Source organism: Marmota flaviventris, chromosome 3, assembly GCF_047511675.1.
Source record: "Marmota flaviventris isolate mMarFla1 chromosome 3, mMarFla1.hap1, whole genome shotgun sequence".
Classification (NCBI taxonomy): domain Eukaryota; kingdom Metazoa; phylum Chordata; class Mammalia; order Rodentia; family Sciuridae; genus Marmota; species Marmota flaviventris.
This window is the reverse complement of record NC_092500.1, coordinates 13713855-13734806: the sequence shown is the minus strand read 5'-3', so window position 1 is coordinate 13734806 and position 20952 is coordinate 13713855. Positions and strand designations below refer to the sequence as shown.

General features: G+C 50.6%; 1 protein-coding gene across 3 annotated transcripts in view; it reads right to left on the bottom strand.

Moving 5' to 3' along the window:
* The window catches only part of Large1 (LARGE xylosyl- and glucuronyltransferase 1), a 493847-nt gene that overhangs the window by 33940 nt on the left and 438955 nt on the right, over positions 1 to 20952 (bottom strand). For all 3 annotated transcript variants that reach the window (XM_071609558.1, XM_027940415.2, XM_071609559.1), the window contains 2 exons: positions 16155 to 16310; positions 1911 to 2074 (listed from right to left, as the gene is read on the bottom strand). In XM_071609558.1, the coding sequence (XP_071465659.1) occupies positions 1911 to 2074; positions 16155 to 16310 (320 nt within the window). The remainder of the gene's footprint in view (positions 1 to 1910; positions 2075 to 16154; positions 16311 to 20952) is intronic.

The window sequence follows — 20952 nt, the reverse complement described above, 5'->3', positions numbered from 1 at the left end:
ACCCTGAGCAGAGGACCCTGCGGAAGTGCCTCCAGGCTCCTGACCCACAGAAACTGTACGGTAATAAACGTGTGTTTTCTTGAGTTTCTACGTGGGTGGTAATTTCTTACATGACAATAAGAAACAAATACCCTGCCTGAGTCCTAAGTGGCAGGGACGGGGTCTTCATACAGATATTCCCAGCCCCAGAGCCCTGGCACATGAGTATGAAGACACTTATATGGGCTGTGTGATCACATGGACTTGGAGATGAGAACATTGAGGACGGGGGAAGCACTGGCCCTGCTTAGAGCTGTGTGGGGCTGAATGACCGACCGTGACGCTTCACGTCCACCCACCTCCTGGCATCCAAAGAGATGGCTTAAAAAATATGAATTAGATCACATGACTGATTGCATGAATTTCTTCAATAACTTCTTACTGTACTTTGAATAAAATCCAAATATTTTACGAACACCCAGTGTTCCATATCTTATCCCATGACACCTTCCTCCCAATCTCCTGAAACTTCCCTTGATCTCTGCCAGGTTTTTGAATATGCAGAATCCCTTCCTTCCACGGGGGCTTTGCACTTGTTTGGTTGTCTGCCTGGAAGGCTCTTCTCTCAGCAATGCATGTGCTGAGTCTCTCCAGGTCTCTATAGCAATGTCCTCTCCTCAGAGATGATGCCCCCTAACCATATTGCCTAAAGAAGGTCCCCCAACATGCCATTGGTGTTATCTGTCCTGTTCCTGCAAAGCACTTATTAAAATTATAATTTTATTTAATTGTTATTGCTACTTATGCCTCTTGCCTTGGCTGTAATCCACAAGATTAAAGCAAACAACGCCAAGGACTCCACCTCCACAAAGATTCTTAAGTAATGGGTCTGCCATGGCCCCTGGATGTGAATTTGCTATAAAAGCTCCCACGTGGTTCAGTTTGTCCAAGGCCAAGATTGAGAAATGTCGCATCAGACTGCACATTATATAAGGGCCAGGCTCAGTACTGTTGGCAACGCTGGACGAAGGTTTGTTGCATCCATTCACATACATGGAAAAGGAATAGCAAATACCTCCCTGGGGCTCCAGTCTGCACATCCCCTCCCCAACTTTTTCCATTTTTTAAAATTTTAATTTGTTATATATGACAGCAGAATGCATTTCAATTCATAGTACACATATAGAACACAATTTTTACGTCTCTGGTTGTATACAAAGTAGAGTCACACCATTCCTGTCTTCATGCATGTACTTAGGGTAATGATGTCCATCTCATTCCACTGTCTTTCCAACCCCATGCCCCTCCCCTCCCCCCTTCCCTCTTTCCCTCTGCCCTATCTAGAGTTTATCTAATCCTCCCATGCCCACCCCTCCCCCCATTATGAATCAGCAGCCTTAAATCAGAGTAAACATTTGGCATTTGGTTTTTTGGGATTGGCAAACTTCACTCAGCATTATCTTCTCCAACTCCATCCATTTACCTGCAAATGCCATGATTTAATTCTCTTTTAATGCTGAATAATATTCCATTGTGTATACACCACATTTTTTTTATCCATTCATCTACTGAAAGGCATCTAGGTTGGTTCCACAGTTTAGCTATTGTGAATTGTGCTGCTATAAACATTGATGTGACTGTGTCCCTGAGGTATGCTGATTTTAAGTCCTTTGGGTATAGACCAAGGAGTGGGATAGCTGGGTCAAATGGTGGTTCCATTCCCAGCTTTCCAAGGGTTCTCCATACTGCTTCCCATATTGGCTACACCAATTTGCAGTCCCACCAGCAATGAATTTGAGTAGGGCTTTACTTAGAAAGAATCAGCCCTCCCTATGATGCACAGCCAACAGCAGCAGTGGGGGAGGGGCTGAGATACCAGCCTGGCCCTATCTTATCCTAAGCTTGTGAGGCCATCTCCGGCTTGGCCATACCTGTCCATGGAGAGCTGGGCAACCAGGGTGACGTCGGTGCCGTCTGCAGCTGGCTCATACTCGTAGTGCAGGAAGTACAGGTGGGTGCGGTGCACGGTGAAGCGCTCTCGCCGGAACTCATAGCACAGGTCGTCCTCATCGAGCTCCGACAGCTGCTTCTGGAGCTGCAAGGCAGGAGGGCACAGGGCTTGGGGACGAGAATAAATGCTCCAAGGGGCCCGCGTGCTGCCAGCACGCTCTGCCCTCTCAGAGTTTATCACACATTGGGGCCTTGTTGGTGGTTTGGCAGATGCAGGAAGAATCTCCATCTTCTTTTCCCCAGAGATTGAATCTAATTTCAAAAAGGTGATCACGAGGACAAAAGCCTCACCATCTGAGGGCTGAGCCCCACTTAGCTAGGAGCAATGGTCATGCTCACTGACAAAGGTATAACCTGCCACTATTCCCTGTAAACTAGGTGACCCAGAAGAACAACCAAAAACGATAACAGGGAGAAAGTTCAAAGAGGAGAAAAACCCACACAGGAGGGACCTCCATGTGACCTGATGCTTTTCTTCCCCTAGGGCTACAGATTTCAATCTTTGGACCAAATATTGTAAAACAAACCAAACAAATATATAAACAAAACTCTTATTTTTGTTTAATTTTACCTATGTTTAATCAACATCAAAACAACCACTTTTTTTTTCTCTTCTCTCTTTTTTCCCTAACTCTAAGAAATTCTCACTTCATTAATCTGTTTGCAGAAGTCTTCAGCTCTACTTCCTCCTACCTGGACTGGTGGAGACAGCAGGCTGGCCCCGCTACCCAGGAGCCTGGATGCTCATGAGATATGCAAACACTGATATGCAGATGCGGCTGCCCAGGCCATACCCTCTCACTACACCCCACAGCAACCAATAACCACAGGATGAGGGCACCTGGGTTACAGATGAACAACTGGAATTAAAAACAAAAACAAAAACAAAAACACAACAAAACTGGGTTCAAAGCTCATCCTCAATGATAGAAACGGGATCTGCAGATGTGGAGTGTGGAGAGAAGGCCTGGGAAGAGCAAGGGAGCTTTAAGGCTGATGGAAATGACCCACATCCCAACTGGCATGATGGTAACCTGGTTGCACACATTTGGGGATGCTTGCCTAGTGGCAGACTAAGAACAGTGGGGCCTGTTGCATGCAGTTTGTATTTCAGTATAGTTGACTTCTATAAAACAATAATTTGCCAACGTTCACACAATTGGTTCCTATGTTTCTTCTATTACATCCGCCTTCTCCATCACTTGATACATACAGTTGAATATAGACTAAAGTTTATATGTCTAGAGTTACCAATCTGGCTGAAAGGAGTAGAAGGAATAATGTTTTTCCAAGGAGATGCTTTTATTTTTTTAAATTTCAAACCCACCATACATTAACTTGCTTCTGTATGGCTTTCTATCAGTTAAGGCCACAGCCTTGTTAAATCATGCTATGACGTCATTTCTTAAGAGTCGTGCTGGGGTGGATGATTCTATTAATTGCTCTAATTCTTCATTCCTTTCCCCACAGTATCCTACCCTTTGCAGTGGGGCTTATGACAGAGACTGGGTCTATCTCCCCATCCATTGAATGTGAACTGGACCTGTGATGGGCTTTTGCTAAAAGAATGCAAGGGATCAATGTCATTCCCATTCTGAGGTGAGCCTTCAAGAGAAAATGCATGCAATTCTTGCACTTCTACCACAGTCAAGAGAAAAGGTCTAGACTAGCCTGCCCCAAGAGGACCGACAGCTGGGGCAGGGTACATTCTCCTCAATTGCCCCAGTCATGTGATGGGTCCTGTCAAGATCAACAATTCTGCTCCAACAAACATGTCTTGGGTCATTGAGGTTTTATGGGGTTTGAGGAACAGAAACCTAATAATGTAAATTAGCATTGTGTGGGGGGCCCTTTTACATTGCAGGGTCTGCACCACCTATCTAAGGATAGTTGCTCTCCTGAGTCTTTCAAGGGTAAATGCTCATAGCCTCTACAGATGGCTCTGTAAACCCAAATGTAGTCCCATATTTCCAGATGCTCCTTGGGGAATCTGTTGAGATCTAGTGTCTATGGGATGTTATAGGCTACCTTTAAAATTTTTACCAATGAAAAGACTGCAATCAGGGATATCATCCAACTTTTCAAGTCAACTTGATGGCCTTGCCATTTGAAGATTCCCCTATGCCAACTTTTTTTTTTTTTCTTTTTTGGTTCGAGGGATTGAACCCAGGGGCACTGAACAACTGAGCCCTTTTAAAACTACTTTATTTAGAGACAGGGTCTCACTGAGTGGATGGGGACCTCACTAAGTTGCTGGGACTGGCTTTCCTAATCTTCCTGTCTCAGCCTCCTGAGCCACTGGGATTACAGGCGTGTGACACCATGCCCAGCTATAAGACCAGGAGCTGGAAGTCTCAGTGCAGCTAAGATCCTATGAGCCAGCTGACCCCTTATCAAAGTCCTACATATTAATGTAGGACTAAATCCCGATTTCCTTGGGGACACTCACACACAGCTTTCTCTGCCTGTCACCCCCACATATTCAGTACTCCCATCAAGGATCTTCCCTGTGATTCCAAACCTGTTTCCCTCCACATCTCTGACTTTCTTCCATGTCATGTTCTTTCCCCGCTGCTGGCCCTCCTTCACCCCACCCTACTCTTCTACACCTAGGGACCTTCTATTTACCTTTCAAAATTCAGCACAGACAATGTAATATACCGTCTCTCTGAGACCTTTGCTGGCTGTGCCCGGTTCCATGATCCTTCTTTTCTGTGCTCCAAGAACAACTGCACCATGGCTCCATGAAAGCATTTGTCAACTTGAACTGCAATTATTTGAGGGCAACTACCTTGGTGACACAGTGACACTTCACTCTTGGAAGTGCTCCATACCCATGTGTTGCATGCATGAAAAGTATCTGCAGACAAGAAGACTGGGATCATGGGGAAGACCCATCCCTCCAGTTTCCTCCCATGTCCTCTAATTATGTGCACAGAAGGTGACAAATAAGTCCGTTCCTAAATCCACTCTTTGCCTGCTATTTGCAGTTCAAGGGTCTGTGATGGCTGAAAAGATTTTGGAGAGCAGACAAACAGGCACCAAGCTCTGCTAGGGGAATCTGAGAGTGTGTACCTACTCATTCCCTTTGGTGCCCACCAGTGACACACCAAAGATGCCTTGATGGTGGGGAAGGCCGTTTCAGATTCCCAAGGTCACTCGGGGAGGTCAAAGCTGGTCTTCGCCCCTCCACCACCTGGCTCCTTTCCAGGAAAGATGCTCCCCAGGCCTCGGATGGAGATGCCTCTCCTGCCTGACCACTGCAGGCAGGTGGGTGGGTTATTAACCTTACCCAGCTTTGATTTCCTTAACTGTAAAAGGGGGATGGCGATGGTACCACGGGATGCTGAGAGATGCTGTGTGCAAAAAGCCCAGTGTTTGGGTAAAAGGAGTGACTCATCAGACATCACCTGCTATCACAGTTATTAGGACACTAGTAGGAGGGGAGACACCTGGGCCTGAGGACACCTGAAGTAGACTGTATGTCAAGGGCCTGGGGGATGCAGGGCTGGCTGAGTCGGTGACACTCTGATTCATGAAGAGCAGGCAGTGTAGCCAAGCCTGTCTCCTTGAGGAACTCAACTGTGACTAGAAACCATTATGTCACCTCCCAGGAGGAAACTTAACCCACTGATGTCCTCTCCCTCACCCAAGCTGCAAAAGAGAAAAGACCACCATTCCCATTCAGAAAACAGACATCTGCGAAACTCTTTTTGCAAGAGAGGGGCTCATTGTCTTCTTCCCTTGGTTTTGTTTTGTATTTTGAATGTGTTCACAAAGGTATACACATGGCTTCCAGATCTATGAACAGAAGAGAGGGAAAGTGTGGGGCCATGTGCCTGGAAGGGCAGGCAGGCAGGTGTCTGTGGAAAGAGGGGCTCTCCCTGACCTGGGGATTATCCTGTGAGGGAAAGAACACTAATGACCAGGGGATGAAAAATGCATGTGTCTACGGGGCTTTACACACACACACACACACACACGCGCGCGCACACACACACATGTGCACACATTCCTTCCATCAGGGGAAAAGACACCCCAAGGTCAGTGGGTTGCAGAGCCATTTTCTAGAGAGCAGTTGTGCAGTGGTGGGCTCAGGTAAGGGCTGAACCTGACTCATCTCTGAATCCCCTGAGCCTGGAACCTCTGGAGCACCAGGTGAGGTCAGCAAGCCTCTGTGGGTGTGCTCAGCCCCTCCCTGCATGGTAAGACAGGGAGCAGTGGTCAAGGAAAGAACTTCCAGAACTACCACAGCCAGCTTGCCATGGCAGGAAGTGTCACCAGCGTCCTGCGGGATAAGTGGCCTCTGTCTGTGAACTCTGCAGCACCACTAATGTGATTCACTAGAATCTACCTCCCAAGCTCACCTGGTGCTTAACAGGTGGGGTCTAGGAACCACGCCAGGTACTGTGAGAAGCTGCCAGACACACCTGTCTGCAAGACTGTAGGTCCAGCAGATGTCATCCTGGGCTTTGGTATATTATTTATCACTACTGTGACTGTCACCTATATTCAGCTGTTATGGACAGAACACCTACTATGTGCTAGGTACAGTGCCAAAATCCTCTGCTGCATTGCTTCATTAGTTTAACCCTTCAGCACACATTTCTTACACAAAAGAGAAAACGGAGACTCAGTCTTTGGATTTCAAACCATGGACACTTCACAGCACAATTACTTCTTCCCTGGACAGACGTGAAGGTCAGAGAGGCTGAAGGTACAGTGTTCTGTAAAGAAGGCAGGCCATAAAAATGTGTATGCATTACGGTCCCCAAACAGACAAATGCAAACTAGCAAAAAATGCTAGAAAATAGATCAAAGGGAACATTATAAGGTTAACAAAGATTTTTCTCTGAGTGATGGGTTCAAAGATAAATTTTATTGCTCCTTTATACTTTTCTGTAGTTAACTGATTCCCTGCAATTTGCTCAAATGAGTTAATGCATGTGAAAGTGCTTTGTAAACTGTAAAGTGCTATGCAAACCTGAGCAATGTGCTCTATGATTACATTATGTGCCTTTTCAGATTCTAATACAGGCTTTTTTATTGCTGATGTTATCTCAAGAGGAAGACTCTAGCAGCTTAAAATCAGCCTCTCTTTCACCCAGGGATGGAGTAGTGTCTCTGGAGAGACAGAGTGGCAGGGACAGCTTTCCTTCAGAGGGTCTGAATGCTACCCTACTCTGCTCTTCAGCCACAGGAGGAACTCGGGGCTCCTGGCAAGCAAGTCACAGAAACTAAAGACAGATTTCTCCTGAGATCAAATGCATTTACTAAATTGCTTCTCTGGGCAGCCAGCTGAGGCACAGGGAGATTTAGACTCAAGGGAAATCGGCCCTTTAAGCGGTTTGCATTTATTTTTTTCCATCCCTAAGGACAGTGGCCTAGATTGACCTTTGAGCTGCTGGAAATGATGGATAGACATGCCAGAGGGTGTAGAGGGGTGGAAGTCCGTCCCAGTTCCTGGCCTAACGAACTTCTGTTCACAGCTGGGCAAAGCAAAAGACTTAGATTATGGGCATAAAACTGGAAACTGAGACCCGATCTCACTGACACTCATTTTCTCTGAGACCTTGAGAAAGTGCAAACAAAGAGTTTGGGATTCAAAAATAACTCTGAAAGACCAGGGAATGTGCACCCAGCCTGGCAGGGACTCTCATTTCATCCAACCAGCTCCCCAGGTTAGGGTCCCTATCAGTCGTGACAGGAAGACACCCATCCTCTGACAGGCTGGGCCACTTGTTCCGGGTTTCATGATGAGTGAGCAGAGCAGCTGAGATTCAAACCTGGGTGAATCTGTTCCGAGTTCTTGCAGTCACCAAACCACTACAAGGACTCCTCAAGCAGGGCTGAAGAGGACTCAGTACCTGCACTCCTCAAGGTAGCAGAGGCATGCTGCTCACCAATATCCGCCTTCTCTCTTCCTGGGCACCCAGCTGGGCTGCACTTCCAAGTTCCTTCCAGTCTAGGGTAACCCTGTGGCTGATGTCCATGGAACTTGGGCTGGCCTGGGTTAGCATGGGCACCACTTCTGAGCCTCACTGAGGTACAGTGCTCACTTTTTTTTCTGGGCTGACAGCCAGAGAAAGAGAATCCAGAAGAAGTATCTAGGACTTCATGGAGGGCACAGCCACGAGGTGGAAGGAGTCTGAGTCTGAGCCTGGAGAAGAGTCCCTTGTTGAACAGGAGCACCCATTTGGACTTGCTGCGAGCACGACTTCTAGCAAGCTAAGTCCTCTGACAGCTGCTTGTGGACTTTGACAGGCACTGCACTCTCATCGGGAAGCAATGGCCTCAGAGTACAAGGGACCAAATGAAGTCTAGGAGGTCACTTGTTTGGTTTCTTCTCGAGACTTCTTTTCCCTCTGGGTCTTAGAGAAATCGATAGAAACACTGGGGAATCAATTGACACTCAAGAGAGTTCCTCTACCTTCAATGATACTTTCACCTTTTGGTGGCCTTCATCTCCACTGTTTGATTTGTCCCTCCCCACACCTGTTTGAGACAGGCAGGGCTGGCCTCACTCTCCATGGCAGAAAGATGAGGAAACAGGGCACAGGAATCCCCTCCTCGGTTCCTGAAACCTGACCAGGCATTCCCTGTGGTCTCCACAAAGCAGTTCAGTTTTATTGAATCACACCAATGGGGAGGGAGGGAAGGACCCTGGTCATCTGCTTTGTGTGTTAATCAACAAGTTCCAGGAACCCAAAGGATTTTTTTTTAATCAAGAAAACACCATGAACCCCCTTCATTCTTTCATGGGACAGGGAGGCTGCACCCAGAGCTCTTCAGTGAAGGCTCAGACAGGATCGGCCGAGGCATGATGTCCTCTGTCCCAGGTATTCATATATCACACACAATTAATCGGCTCTGGCTTCACGCTATGCCTCTGCTAGGAATGGGAAACGAGCCCCGTATCTGTACCTCCATTGATCCTATGGTTTAGAAGGAGAGGCAGAGGGGTCAGTAATGGTGACAGTGTCATCTTAACATGAACACAGCTTGGTTTGGGGAGGGGCCATGTGCTATGTGCCACGTTGTCCTAAGCTCCTGTCTTTCCTGATTTAGTCCTCTTAAGTCAACCAGGCGGGAATCACTGCCACTTGCATTTGCAGATGAGCACAGGGAGTTTACGTGGATGGCCTCCAGTCCCCCAGCTGGCACTCCTGAGATATTGTGTGTGGCAATCTTATGCCGAGATGCCTCTGACCTAACGCATAAATAAAAGGGGAAGGGGGTGTCACTCAGGGGAGGGGGAGTCTGACAAAAGGAAAAAGGGAGTGTGAGCAACTCTGTTGAGCACCTGGCCAGTGTGCAGAGATGGCCACAAGGGACGGGCAAGAGGGCCAGGGGCAGGCTGGAGCTGGGCAGGAGCCAGGCAGTGGGCCACTGGGGAAAGCCTGTGGTTTCAGTTTCTGCCCGGGGAGGTTCTTGGCCCTGGGGCTCCTCTTCCCTTCCCTCCCTGGGCTCGGAGGCCACACTATCATCCTTCAGGCTCTGGAGCTTCTGAGGGTCACTGGCGAGCAGCCCTGGGCAGCCTGTCGCAGGGCTCTGGGCACTGTCCAGCCTGGGCCCTGCTGCCCACCGCTGATTGAGGAGCCAGTGACATACGGCTGCACGTGAGAGCAGGAATGCATTCCGGTTTTCCTCCAGGGCTCCTCGGGGACACAGCTGTTTCCACACAGCCATCTGTTCCTGGCGGTGCGGCGCTGGATGACGACATGGAGTGTTTATAGAATCTGTTCTTATGTGTCTTATTTTTAACTTCTAATTGAGCCTTGGTGATACTGTTGTCTTTCCCCTTAGTGGGCTCAGGATGGGGGACACGGTGCATAGGGGGCCAGCCCGCCACCTTCTCAGCAGGACCTCAGAGTGGTGGTCAGGGAGGTCCCCCAAACTTTCCTCCAACTCCCCTGACAATGACCACCTAGGTCTCGGAGCACACTGGCCACCCTGATCCCTTCAGCTCTCTTAAAACAGCCTGGGAGGGCTTACTTACTGGCTATTTTACAGGTGAGAAAATTGAGATGTACAAAATGCTAGAATATGCCCCAAATTAGAGATCTCGCACAGGGCTGGATTTCCTGATTCCAAACATGGGGATCATCCTGGCATACCACAAAGGCTTCAAGACAATACCTTGTTACAGTTTATTCATTCAACAAATTTTTATTTTTTTGATCAGGAACCAGGTGCCAGGAGATCTTCAATAGGCACAAAGATAAACTGATGGATAATCAACAAAATTAATGTCATGAATATTTTGATTGGTGGTAAGGGCTATAAAGAAAACAGAAGGAAGGAGCCCTGAGGGATAGGGCATGCTGTAGGGGTGGTTACTGCGATAATATGGACACAATAACAAATGCCTGCAGGATTACCTAAAGAGGAAGAAAAACTAAGTAAAACTATTGGGCGAACCAGGAATCACCAGCCATTATTATTATGCGACTTCCAAATATGCAGCTACCTGTACCTGTGAAGCACAGTCCTGGTCTTGTGGCTTTAGATTAGGCAGAACTGGTCTCATATGCTGGCCCCATCCTTTAGGGGTTGTGTGACTTTGAGCAAGTAACTCATCTCCTCCTGGGGCTCTGTGCAGTGTGACCCACGAAGCCTCCCTCCCACTGTGGTGAAGATGCTGATTGTATGTCCCTTCCTCTTCCTCTGCAGGAAATCTCCCATTCCCAAAGGCTAGAAGATAGCAGGAAAAGGTCTTGGAACAGCCCAGAGCTGTCGTAGCACCAGGGAGACTCGAGTGACTAATACCCAGCACAGGGATGCCCATCGGGCTTCTGTACTGAGACAGGGTGAGGCGATGAGCACGGATGACCTGGAGTGCGGCTTTTGGGGTGCTTCAGCCTGGGCCAGGGCCACAGAGTGCAGTCCTCAACTAGTGATGTCTGCTGTGGCTGAGGAGTAGAACGCTGTTATCTGCACATGCCAACTTGACTACAATTCTATGCAAATTCCGAATGTTCCAAACTGGTACCCAGTCTTTTGGTTTCTGCACTTGTTGGATGTCAGATATGTTTCATAATTTAACTTTTAACATATCACGGATCATTCCTTTACCATTAGTCTTTCTGAATTAAAACCCTCTGTGGGTTTGATCCTTTTTGTGGATGCCATGGGGAGAATGAACAAGGAAGTGAGCCCGCAGAGGGCTGTTCCTGGAGACGATAAACTGAAAGTGACAGCTGTCAGAAAGGAATCTGCAGAACAAGCAGCAAGTGGTCCCTGGCCATTTCCTGCCAGCATAAATGGCAGCCTCCCTCCTCTGGCCAACCGTTGGCTCCTCTGGCTTTACCCACTGTAACCCTGGTCATCAAAAATGACCACCTAAGCTTCATGTCATTACTCAAGGAAGGGCCCAGACTTGAACACGACTCCCACCCAGATGTGTTAAAACCTGTCCATCTTAATGGGTGTGCGCTTAGCAAGGTCAGCTTCCCTCATCTGGAAACTTCCTTGGGTGGTGCAAGGGCTCCTTGGTGATACAGCATCACCCTGCAAATAGAGGCTTAGGGGATCTGCGTGTTTCAGAATCGCAAGCCTACAGAACTCTGTCCACCAGTGCCAGGATGGGCCATCAGGGACAAGAGTGGGTGTCCCTATTTGTTACTGCTCCAGAAGACAGGCCTCAGGTTAACGAGTCTCTTAGACTCAGGGGAAGACTTCAAGTCAACACCAGGTAGGGTGGTTTAGTGTCCGGTCTCGTGAGCTGCAGGCAGAGTTTGCTCGGGAGGAGGGTGCTCCCCGTGTGCAGGAGGATTCCAGCAGAGCCCAGGTACGAGCTGGGTAGGATGCTATGGATGGAATATTGAATGGGGAAGGGATGCAGAAGATCCACGGCTACCCAGCTGTGCTCTGTGGAGTCCCAGGGTTTCTTGGATTGCTTGAAGGATGGGACTGCTGAGGGTCAGGGAGAGAAATGCCAAGGCATGGAATCCCACCTCCCTCCCCTCTTCAGTCAACTCACAGTCACGGATGCACCCCGAGTGCCTACCACCTTACATAAACCAACTCACCGGTTCCAGGGAGAGACACCCAGACCAGCGATGGACAGGAGTGGTGGTGTCCCACCAGCCACTCCTGGTCATTCTCCACCACTGGTGGAGGCAGTGTGCTTCCAAGCCACACTGTCTTGTTCTAGAAGACACCGCCCAATCAGAGGCTCCGTGATGGGCTCTGCTCCTCACATCTCAGCTTCTCACTGAGGAGGTAGTCCCTGGACTACGTCCTCCTTAGTGGATGATTTCGCAGAGATAACCATGAGACACCATGACAAAGACATCACTGTGCCCATTTGTCAGGTGGTAAACCTGAGGCTCAGAGCATATGTGTGAGTTCTCTGAGGTCATCTGTCTATGGCACAGGGGAGCACGTCACCAGAACACTCACGCCTGACCCAGGTCCCCATCACCTCCCCACCGAAGGAACAACAATGATCTCGTGACGCCCTTCACGGTCCTCACATCATCTTCATTGGGATCTGAGCCCCTTGAGTGTCCTTAAACGTGCCACGCTTACGTTCACCTCTGGTCTCCGCTGCACATGCTGCCCCTCCTCCCACAGCCCACCCTCCAGAGGCCTCATGCCACACACTCATCCTCCAAATCTGGCCTCCTCCAGGAAGAGGAGGAGGTGCACCCTGGTGCACCTCTCTCTCCTGTCAGTGAAATGCCTTCTCACGCACTCTCAGAGCACAGCCACCATGCTGGCCCTTGTCCCCTCGCGTGGCCACCCCTTGCCTGTGTGTACTGCTCAGCTGGACTTCAGTCTGCAAGGCTTCCCGCCCGAGGCTGGGGCCGGTTTGAATGAGCATCTGCGGAGCAGATGAATGAATCCAGAGACCTGGACACTCTGCCATGGGGTCCTGCTTCCATCTGGAACCCGAAGTCGGGTGAAGAGCTCCCTGCCTTTGTCTCTTCCAGCCTCACCACCATCTGCGCTCTAATGCCCTCTTCCCAGAGTCGGGCGCATCCGGCTTTGAGCCCCATCCAAGATCGACCTCCTTCCCTCTGTGTTTGCAGACAGCGATCAACATGCTGTGGAGCACCAGGTGGTGGAGCCCCGACTGGCCTGGGGCTCCAGGAGCGCAGTGTCTGCAGACCTCTCCTTGCCCAGAGCCGATTTAGCCAGTGGAGACATCTGCCTGCACCTGGGCGCAGGGGCCCCGCTGTCTTTGATTTATGAGCACCTGCTCCCCGGGCTTAGAACCCATCTGCTGCCTCCGCTCGCCTCTGCCGCCCAAGGGCAGACCCCGCTGTCATCTCAATCCCTGGGCTGGGGCGAAGGCCTCAGTCTTGTTCCTTTCATTCTGTTCTCTGCACTGATGTTTCCCCAGTGTAGAGAAACCTGGTCACCGACCTCACCGCCGACAGGACAGCCACACTGAGCCCCCCTGCTCCCCGACAGGCCTGCGCTCCTGGACACAGCTGACGTGTTCTTTCTCTGGTTCTTTACTCCTTTGTCTGCTCTTTCCTTCACCCAGTACTTCTTTTTAAAATTTCCTCACTATGTTCATTCAATAAATATTTATTATACACTTAGTTCTACCCTAGGGGAGGAGACCTGAAAGGAGAACAGTAGAGTTCCCCATCTAGGAGGCTGGTATATTGGTTTTATTTAGGGGGAAAAAATGCAGGAAACAAATACATGAACCAGAACACTACCGAGAGAAGTGTGTGCTCTGATGGAAAGAAAATAAGGTAGGTGACACAAAGTGACTGACAGGGTGACTTTAGGAGGGTCAGAGGAAGTTTCTGCAGATGTACACTGGGATACGAGAGCAACCAGGGGCAGTGGGACTGGCAGTACGTGGCCCAGCCTGAGCCTGGCTGCAGACAGCTGGCCGTCACTCATGTGTGGGAGTCAAGGGGGACAGGCTAGGATGACATCCATGGTGAGCGCTTAGGGAAGGCTGCACTGCTGTCCAAGGCCCTCCTCAGGCCTGGACAGACTCTCCTCTCCGCCCCTGTGTGTAAGGTGCCATTTAAGGTGTTAAATGGCACCTTACACACAGGGGCGGGTCCGTTTCCAAGGTCAAGCCCAGTGCCCTGCATGGTGCTGGGAGGGTGACCGGCATCCACGCAGGCTTATGGCCAAATAAAGGCAGTCACAGATTCCAGGAAAAACCAGGGATGCCTTCACCCTGGTGATCCACCCAGGGGAAGGAGACGGCAGGAAAAGCTGGTGAGTCACTTGCAGAGGGGGCTTCTGCTTCCGAGGACGCAGCAGCTCGCTCCAGGAAGCCACCGACATGGGTGATGGACGAGGGCTTCCTTCTGCAAGGCTTTTACCATGGAGGGGGGAAACGGTAAGAGATGTGTTTTCATTCAGCGTTCAGAGAAAAGTGTCAAGAGGACACTCAAATATTGATGACGATGACCGAGACCAATGTGAGCAGAGAACTGGCAGAAAACCCAAGGAACCCAGCGTGGGTCACAGCTCCGAGTGCTTCTCTGAACCTCTAAGTGCTTAAGCACTTAATGGCTTTCCCTCCGCCATCAGGAGGAGGCTTCTAGGGTGAAGGGAAGAAGGGCCGGGGCTGGCTGTGACCTCACTGTGACTTGGAGGCCAAGGGCAAGGGCAGCACTGTGACCAGTGCTGATAAAAAGCCAGGTGAGACAGGCCTCTACACCTTCTAGTCACCCTCCCCCACCCCTGGAAGCTAAAAGAACTCTCAGAGCATCCAAAATAACCATAGAAACAATGACAATCATGGTGAAAAATCAGAATTCTCCTTCTTTACTCTAGTTTACAAATCCTTCCAGCATGGCCCTGCCGCCTGATCCTCTTCTTCCCCACGAGTCCCCGGCACACTGGCCATCCTTCTACTCCTCATGCTTGCCCTGCCTCAGGGCCTTTGCATCACTACTTCTTCCACCTGCAGAGCACTTCCTTTGCTCTGCCATGGCTAGCTCTTTCTTGTCATTCAGATTTCAGATGAAACATCACCTCCTCATAGAAACCTTCCCTGGACCCCCAACCAACCAACACAGCTGCCCCCAGCTCCTCACTAGCCTATAGCTAGGTAGCACCCACCACTAGCCGTCAGTTTTTCCTGATGGTTTGTTATTAATCTTCTCTTCCACTAGTATTTGAGTAACACGGGAGCAGGGACCACTGTCCCTCTGCTCTCCACCTGTGGACACTCAGTGCTTAGATCAACCATGACTGTGGACTGAGTAAACCAATCACTTCTGGGTCTGATGCTAAGATCAAGAAGAGCTGGAAGCAGGTATTTACTGAGCATCTAACATGGCAGATACTGAGCTAGCTGTTTACAAGCAGTTTCTTGATGTTTTTTTGCACTGGGAATTGAACTCAGGGGCCCTCAACCACTGAGCCACATCCCCAGCCCTTTTTGTATTTTATTTAGTGACAGGGTCTCACTGAGTTGCTTAGCGCCTCACTAAGCTGCAGGCTGACTTCGAAGTGCTGATCCTTCTGCCTCAGCCTCCCAAGCTGCTGGGATTTCTGACAGTTGGAGAAACTGAGGCACAGAGAGGTCACACAGGTACTAATTGGAAGGGGCCAGAAATAAATCAAGGTCTGCTAAATGCTGCTTCCCCATATCCTTAGAGCTGAGGGTCAGCCTCAACTTTGCTCCTAATTTGCTGTGTGCCTGTGGACAATCTGCTCAGCCTCTCTGTATCACTATTGCTTCAAATGTAAAACACGGTTTCTACGAGCACCCAATGAGATAGAGCATATGATAAAATTATAAACAGCAAAGAGACAGGAGAAGGAGACAGATGTCAGCTGTGCCTCTGACCACTCACCTAACTCTGTCCTTACCTGATGAAGTCACACCTGTGGAAATCTCCTTCTGTGCCCACCCCCCACGCACTGCCCCGACCTGGATTCTGGATCTCCCAGGTAGATGCCACGTCCACAAAGACAAAGGGGGCTTCCTGGCCACGAGAGACAATTCACCTGCCGTTTCACAGGTGGTCTTCTGACCCACCCATCTGGGATGACTGTCCCCTCTGGGACCCGCAAGGAACAGCATGAAAGGGATCCACTGACGTGTCCTTGCACCCGAGAGTGGACTCCCAGGGCAGGGGAGGCGTCAGGTCCAAGGCAGACCTGGAGCCCGGCACCTGTACCTGGAGGAGCAGGGCCGCCCCCGTCCCTGCGCAGGCACAGCCACTTACGTTCTTGCTGTTGACGTCGGCCTCGCTGGGGCAGCCGAACAGCTCCCGCCGCAGCAGGTTGCCGTCGTACTCCAGGAAGGTCAGGTAGAGGTTTCGGAAGAACTCCACGTGCTTGTTCTTCACCCGCAGCTTCTTGGGGGAGTTCCAGTGGATGACCTGGCAGGCGACAAGGGGGCAGTCAGGAGGCGAGGGACCTTGCACCCGCCGGGGGCCCGGAGCTGGCCCTCGCAGGACTCCCGGGACTGCCATTCATCCATTCATCCAGCATCGACAGATCAGTGGCTAAGGGCAGGGCGCCTGGCTCAAATCCTGGACAGTCCAGGTGTCACTTGCATAGATGACTGAATTGCCCCGTATCTCGGTTTCCTCATCTGTGAAACGGGAATCCTCCTGGGTCCAGCCTGGACCAGTTCTTACATTACCCTCTCTGGGCTCCATGCCTGCTTTGTGCTGCAGAGGTCGGGGTTCTGCAAACCCTAAATCTGTGTGGCGCTGCCCACAGGGCCACAGAGGGAGACGGAGGCCGGGGGAGGGGAGCACTGCTCCTCCCCTGGCTTCCTGTTCCCGGGTGCCTCCCCTGGTGCCCTGTCTTCTCCCTGGCAGCAACACGCCCTCCCTCAAACAGCAGGGAAATCCACCTGGCAGCTTCTGTGACACTCAGGACATGCCTGGTCGTCTCCCTTCTCTGCCCAGAGCCTCCAGCCTGGCTGGGGACCCCACCCTGGAGGCACAGGCATTAATAATCCCACCTGTTCCCTCCGCTCCTTCAGCTCTAGGGGTGGTAACTTCCCTGAAATGTTCGATTTTTGTTTTATTGAGGTCTCAAGTGAACACTTCACGTTTAGCTGCCATGTTAATGATGAAAGCAGGTGGTCTCTGCCTTCAGTTCGGGCTCTGAGTGAGTTAATAGATATTAAGCCCAGCACAGGGTAGGTGCTCAATGGACACTGGCTCTGACCATTTTTGCACCCACAGTGTGCTGGACTTGGAGGTGTCCAGAGGACCCTGGGGGCTGCCTATGACACGCTCATGGTCTGCTGGGGAGAGGTGTCCACACAGGGAGGGAAGAGCAAAAGTCCTGGCAGCTCTGGAGTGGGCATGTGGTTTCTGGGGAGGCCTGTGAGGAGGCCACATGTTGGGGGAGTCCACATGCTGAAGCTGGAGCACCCGGGCAGGGGCAGGGGTGAGCGAGGTGGCCGAGCACTGGGCCAGGCTGATGCCCTGCACCCAGGAGTCCCACGTTCCCATCCAGGCTGTAGCCAGTAGAGACTGTGAAGGGGAAACTGCTAACTTTGGGTTTTGGGAAGAGCCCTCGGATTGTAAGGGAGAAGACCAGTGTGGAGTGTGTGTGAGAGGGGGTGAATTCAGGCTGCTCATGAATCAGTTGTAATTTCCAGCTGAGAAACGAGGCCTTGGTGACACATTTTCTGATTTCATTGGAAAGACAAGATATGTACACACACAAAAAAAGTTGGGAAAAGGCAAGTGCAAATTTATAGAGTATTTACTATGTATTAAAATTGCACCGAGCCCTTTAATTATTAATACATAGCAGAATTCATTACTAGGATTAATAATTATCATTACTTATAGGAACTATGAGCAATGGAGAATTGGTCTTAACTGTTTTGATGTAAGCCCACGGGGGCAGCACAGTGGTCGGTGCCACCCTACAGATGGGGAAAGGGAGGCACAGGACAATTCTGCCCTTTGCCCATGGTCATACAGAATTAGGCGCAGCACCCCAACAGCCCAACTCCACCGGCTTCACCACTGCACTCTGCTGGCTCTGAGATGGACATGCAGGGCCCTGTGCAGGCAGGACATGTAGAAAGACTATTGCGGCAGACCTGAAGGATGGGGTGGGGTAGGGGGTGCATGCACGGGGAGGGTGGGTTCAGGTGAGGGAGGTCACACAGAGGAACAGAAGAGCCAGGGAGGGACCTCAAGGGGTTACCCTGTGATGGTGGCCCTGGTCACAAGTGGTTGTTTCCTCTTTCACTCACTCCTTTTCCCTCTCACACTCACTTTCTTGCCCTTCTGCCTTCTGCCATGGGATGAGGTAGCACAAAGGCCTTTGCCAGAGGCAGGCCCCTTGACTGGTGGACTTCCCAGCCTCCAGAACTATAAGAAATCAACCTCTGTGCTTTGTCCATTACCTAGCCTGACATGTATTGTTATAGCAACACAAAACAGGCTGAGACAATTGGAGTCCTCCTCATAATCATCCTAAGAAGGCAAGCAATTTTAAAGATAAGGAAAAATTCCTTGCCCAAGGCATCTAGCTGGTAAATGTGGGAGCCAGGCTTCACATATGAAACTTTCTGACCCCAAAGCCCAAGTGTTTCCTCTGCACTGTGGTGAGCACGAGAAGCCAGGTTTTGACCACTTCCGTTTTCATGCCATGACTGACTACACAGAAAGCAGAATAAGCTCTCATTTCCCCCTACGTAGCCGTGGTCTCACTGCCTCACCTTGGGGGCTGGACCAGCATACCTAACGTGATGAACTGAATGTGTGTAAGCCCCCCACCCCTGAATTCAGTTCACATAATTTACAAAGCAGTGGTATTAGGGGACAGGTCCCTGGGAGGTGACTGGCTCATGAGAGAAGAGCCCTCACACAAGATTATATAGAAGGGGTTAGAGTCTGAAGCCATCCACTCTGCAGCCACCCAAGGACACACCCAAAGAGGCCACCTATGAACAGGGAAGTGGCCCTTGACAGATCCCAGATCCTCCACACCTTGACCTTGGACTTCCGAGCATCCAGAACTGTGAGAAACAAACATCTGCGGGTTCTAGGCCACCCAGTTATGCTGTTTTGTCACAGTGTCCCAAAGACGCTGAGGAAAGGAACTGGGCATGTCCAGCTCAGTCACCTCCTGGTTCCCCGCTCTAGCCATATCCTGTCTGCAGCGTCTGCAGCAAGGACACCTCTCTCTGCCCTCCCTTTGGAGGAGGCATCCTGGCCATTCCCTTCGAAGCTCGTTACCCTTCTTGGAGCCTCAGTTTCCTCAAGGTGAGAATCAGTAGCGTCAAGGCTGAACAGATGCCTTCAACAGGGCCTGCAAGTTAGGGTGGCTCCATAAATGTGGTTCCCAGCAGGACGACCTGCAGCCACAGGGAGACAGCACCTGCAGCTCAAGGGGGTGCAGGGAGGGCTGGAGGCCTGCAGGAGGCCCGCTGTGGAGGCTGGTATTACAGGGAAGGCTGAGGAGGAAACATGCAGTTTTCTTCCTGTGACTTTTGAAGGGGTCAGAAGAAGATTTTCCTGAGAAGACACCCACTCGGGGCTTGAGAAGACCCTGGGCCACAGGTTGAAACAATTGCATGTGGGCCGGTGTCACCTATGCCCAGTGGGGCCACGTCTTCATTTCAAATGACTTTGGTGCTCTCCAGCTGCTGTCTTGTCACAGTGTCCCAGGAGGAGAGATGCTGGGTACCACCTGACTTGGGAAACCTGGGCTTCCTCAATGGGGAGACACCTGACCTAAGTGGGAACAGAGCCCTCAGACCCCCAGACACGTCTCCATGCATCGTGCACAAACCTCCCTGGTGCTTTGGAGGCAATGCTCGCTAAAGACTCCAAACAGGTCGCCTGCCCTTATTGTTCGTGTCCCCGAGGTTGTGTGTGACCTGTCCACATCTCACAGCTGGTAAGGGGCAGGGCTGAGCCTGAAGCCCACTTGAAACCCCGAATCAAGGGTTCTTGACCGCTGTCCTGTCTAGTTCTCAGCACTTTCCAGAAGGGGACAGTGAGGTCAGAGAGGAGAGGTGCCTATTCAGGATCCCGTGGTGGGTTTGTGCCAGGCCAGGGTTGGGACAAAGACCCAGGCTCCCCACCCACATCAGCCCTCTCTGCCCATCGTGCCAGCCTCTGTTTGTCTAGTGGCCTGGCAGGTGACCGTGTGGCTGGATTAGGAGCAAGGGTAAAGGAAAAGTGGGCGGAGAGGACAGTGGGCTCAACGGCAAGGGAGAGGCTGCAGAAGACCTTTTGCAAGGCAGCTGCCCTGGGTGGGTGGGCCCCCTGCAGCCTGGGAAGGTATGGGCTGATTTGCATTTGGCCTTCAGTTTTCCATCACCAGGACACAGAGCACTACCTTGAGCTGGGCTCCAGAGAAATGAATAATAGCTCCCATTTTTCTAATGCCCATTGCATGCTGGACATTAGGTCCCAGGTTTCTAGATGTGTGGGCATAAATACATACATGTAGACACACACACGGATATACGTCACAAACACACACACCATGACATTTATTTCTCAAAACCACCTGGTGGGTGTTTTTCCTACAATGATTTCATTTTACAGATGATGAGTCTAAGGGTCATAGAGCACAGTATCATGAAGCTAGTTGCTGGGCAGGTCTAAAGCAAAACCGGTCTGACTTGCTCTCAAGTCTTTTTTCTTTCACTGCATTCCTTCATTCAGTAAATATCCAAGTGAGCACCGATGGTGAGTGAGGCACTGGCCAGGGGTGTGAATGCAGCAATGAACAAATGTGTTCTCTTTCTGGAACTCACAACTTAGAGCAGCAGGTAGACATCGAGTCACCAGCCATTCTGAGCACGATATGTGCTTCCACAGAGTTGACAGTGATTTTTTTTTTTTTTTGGGGGGGGGGGGCTGGTACGGGGCACGTTAAGTGCAAAGAAACTGAGGCCCAGAGTTGTGCCCAGAGTCACACGGCAGAGGTGCAGGCAGAGGCCACTTCCGTCTCCTTCCCCTAAACCACACTCCCAACTCTGATTGCTGACTCAGGACTCCTGCTGCCGCTGCTGGTTTAAATCAGGGC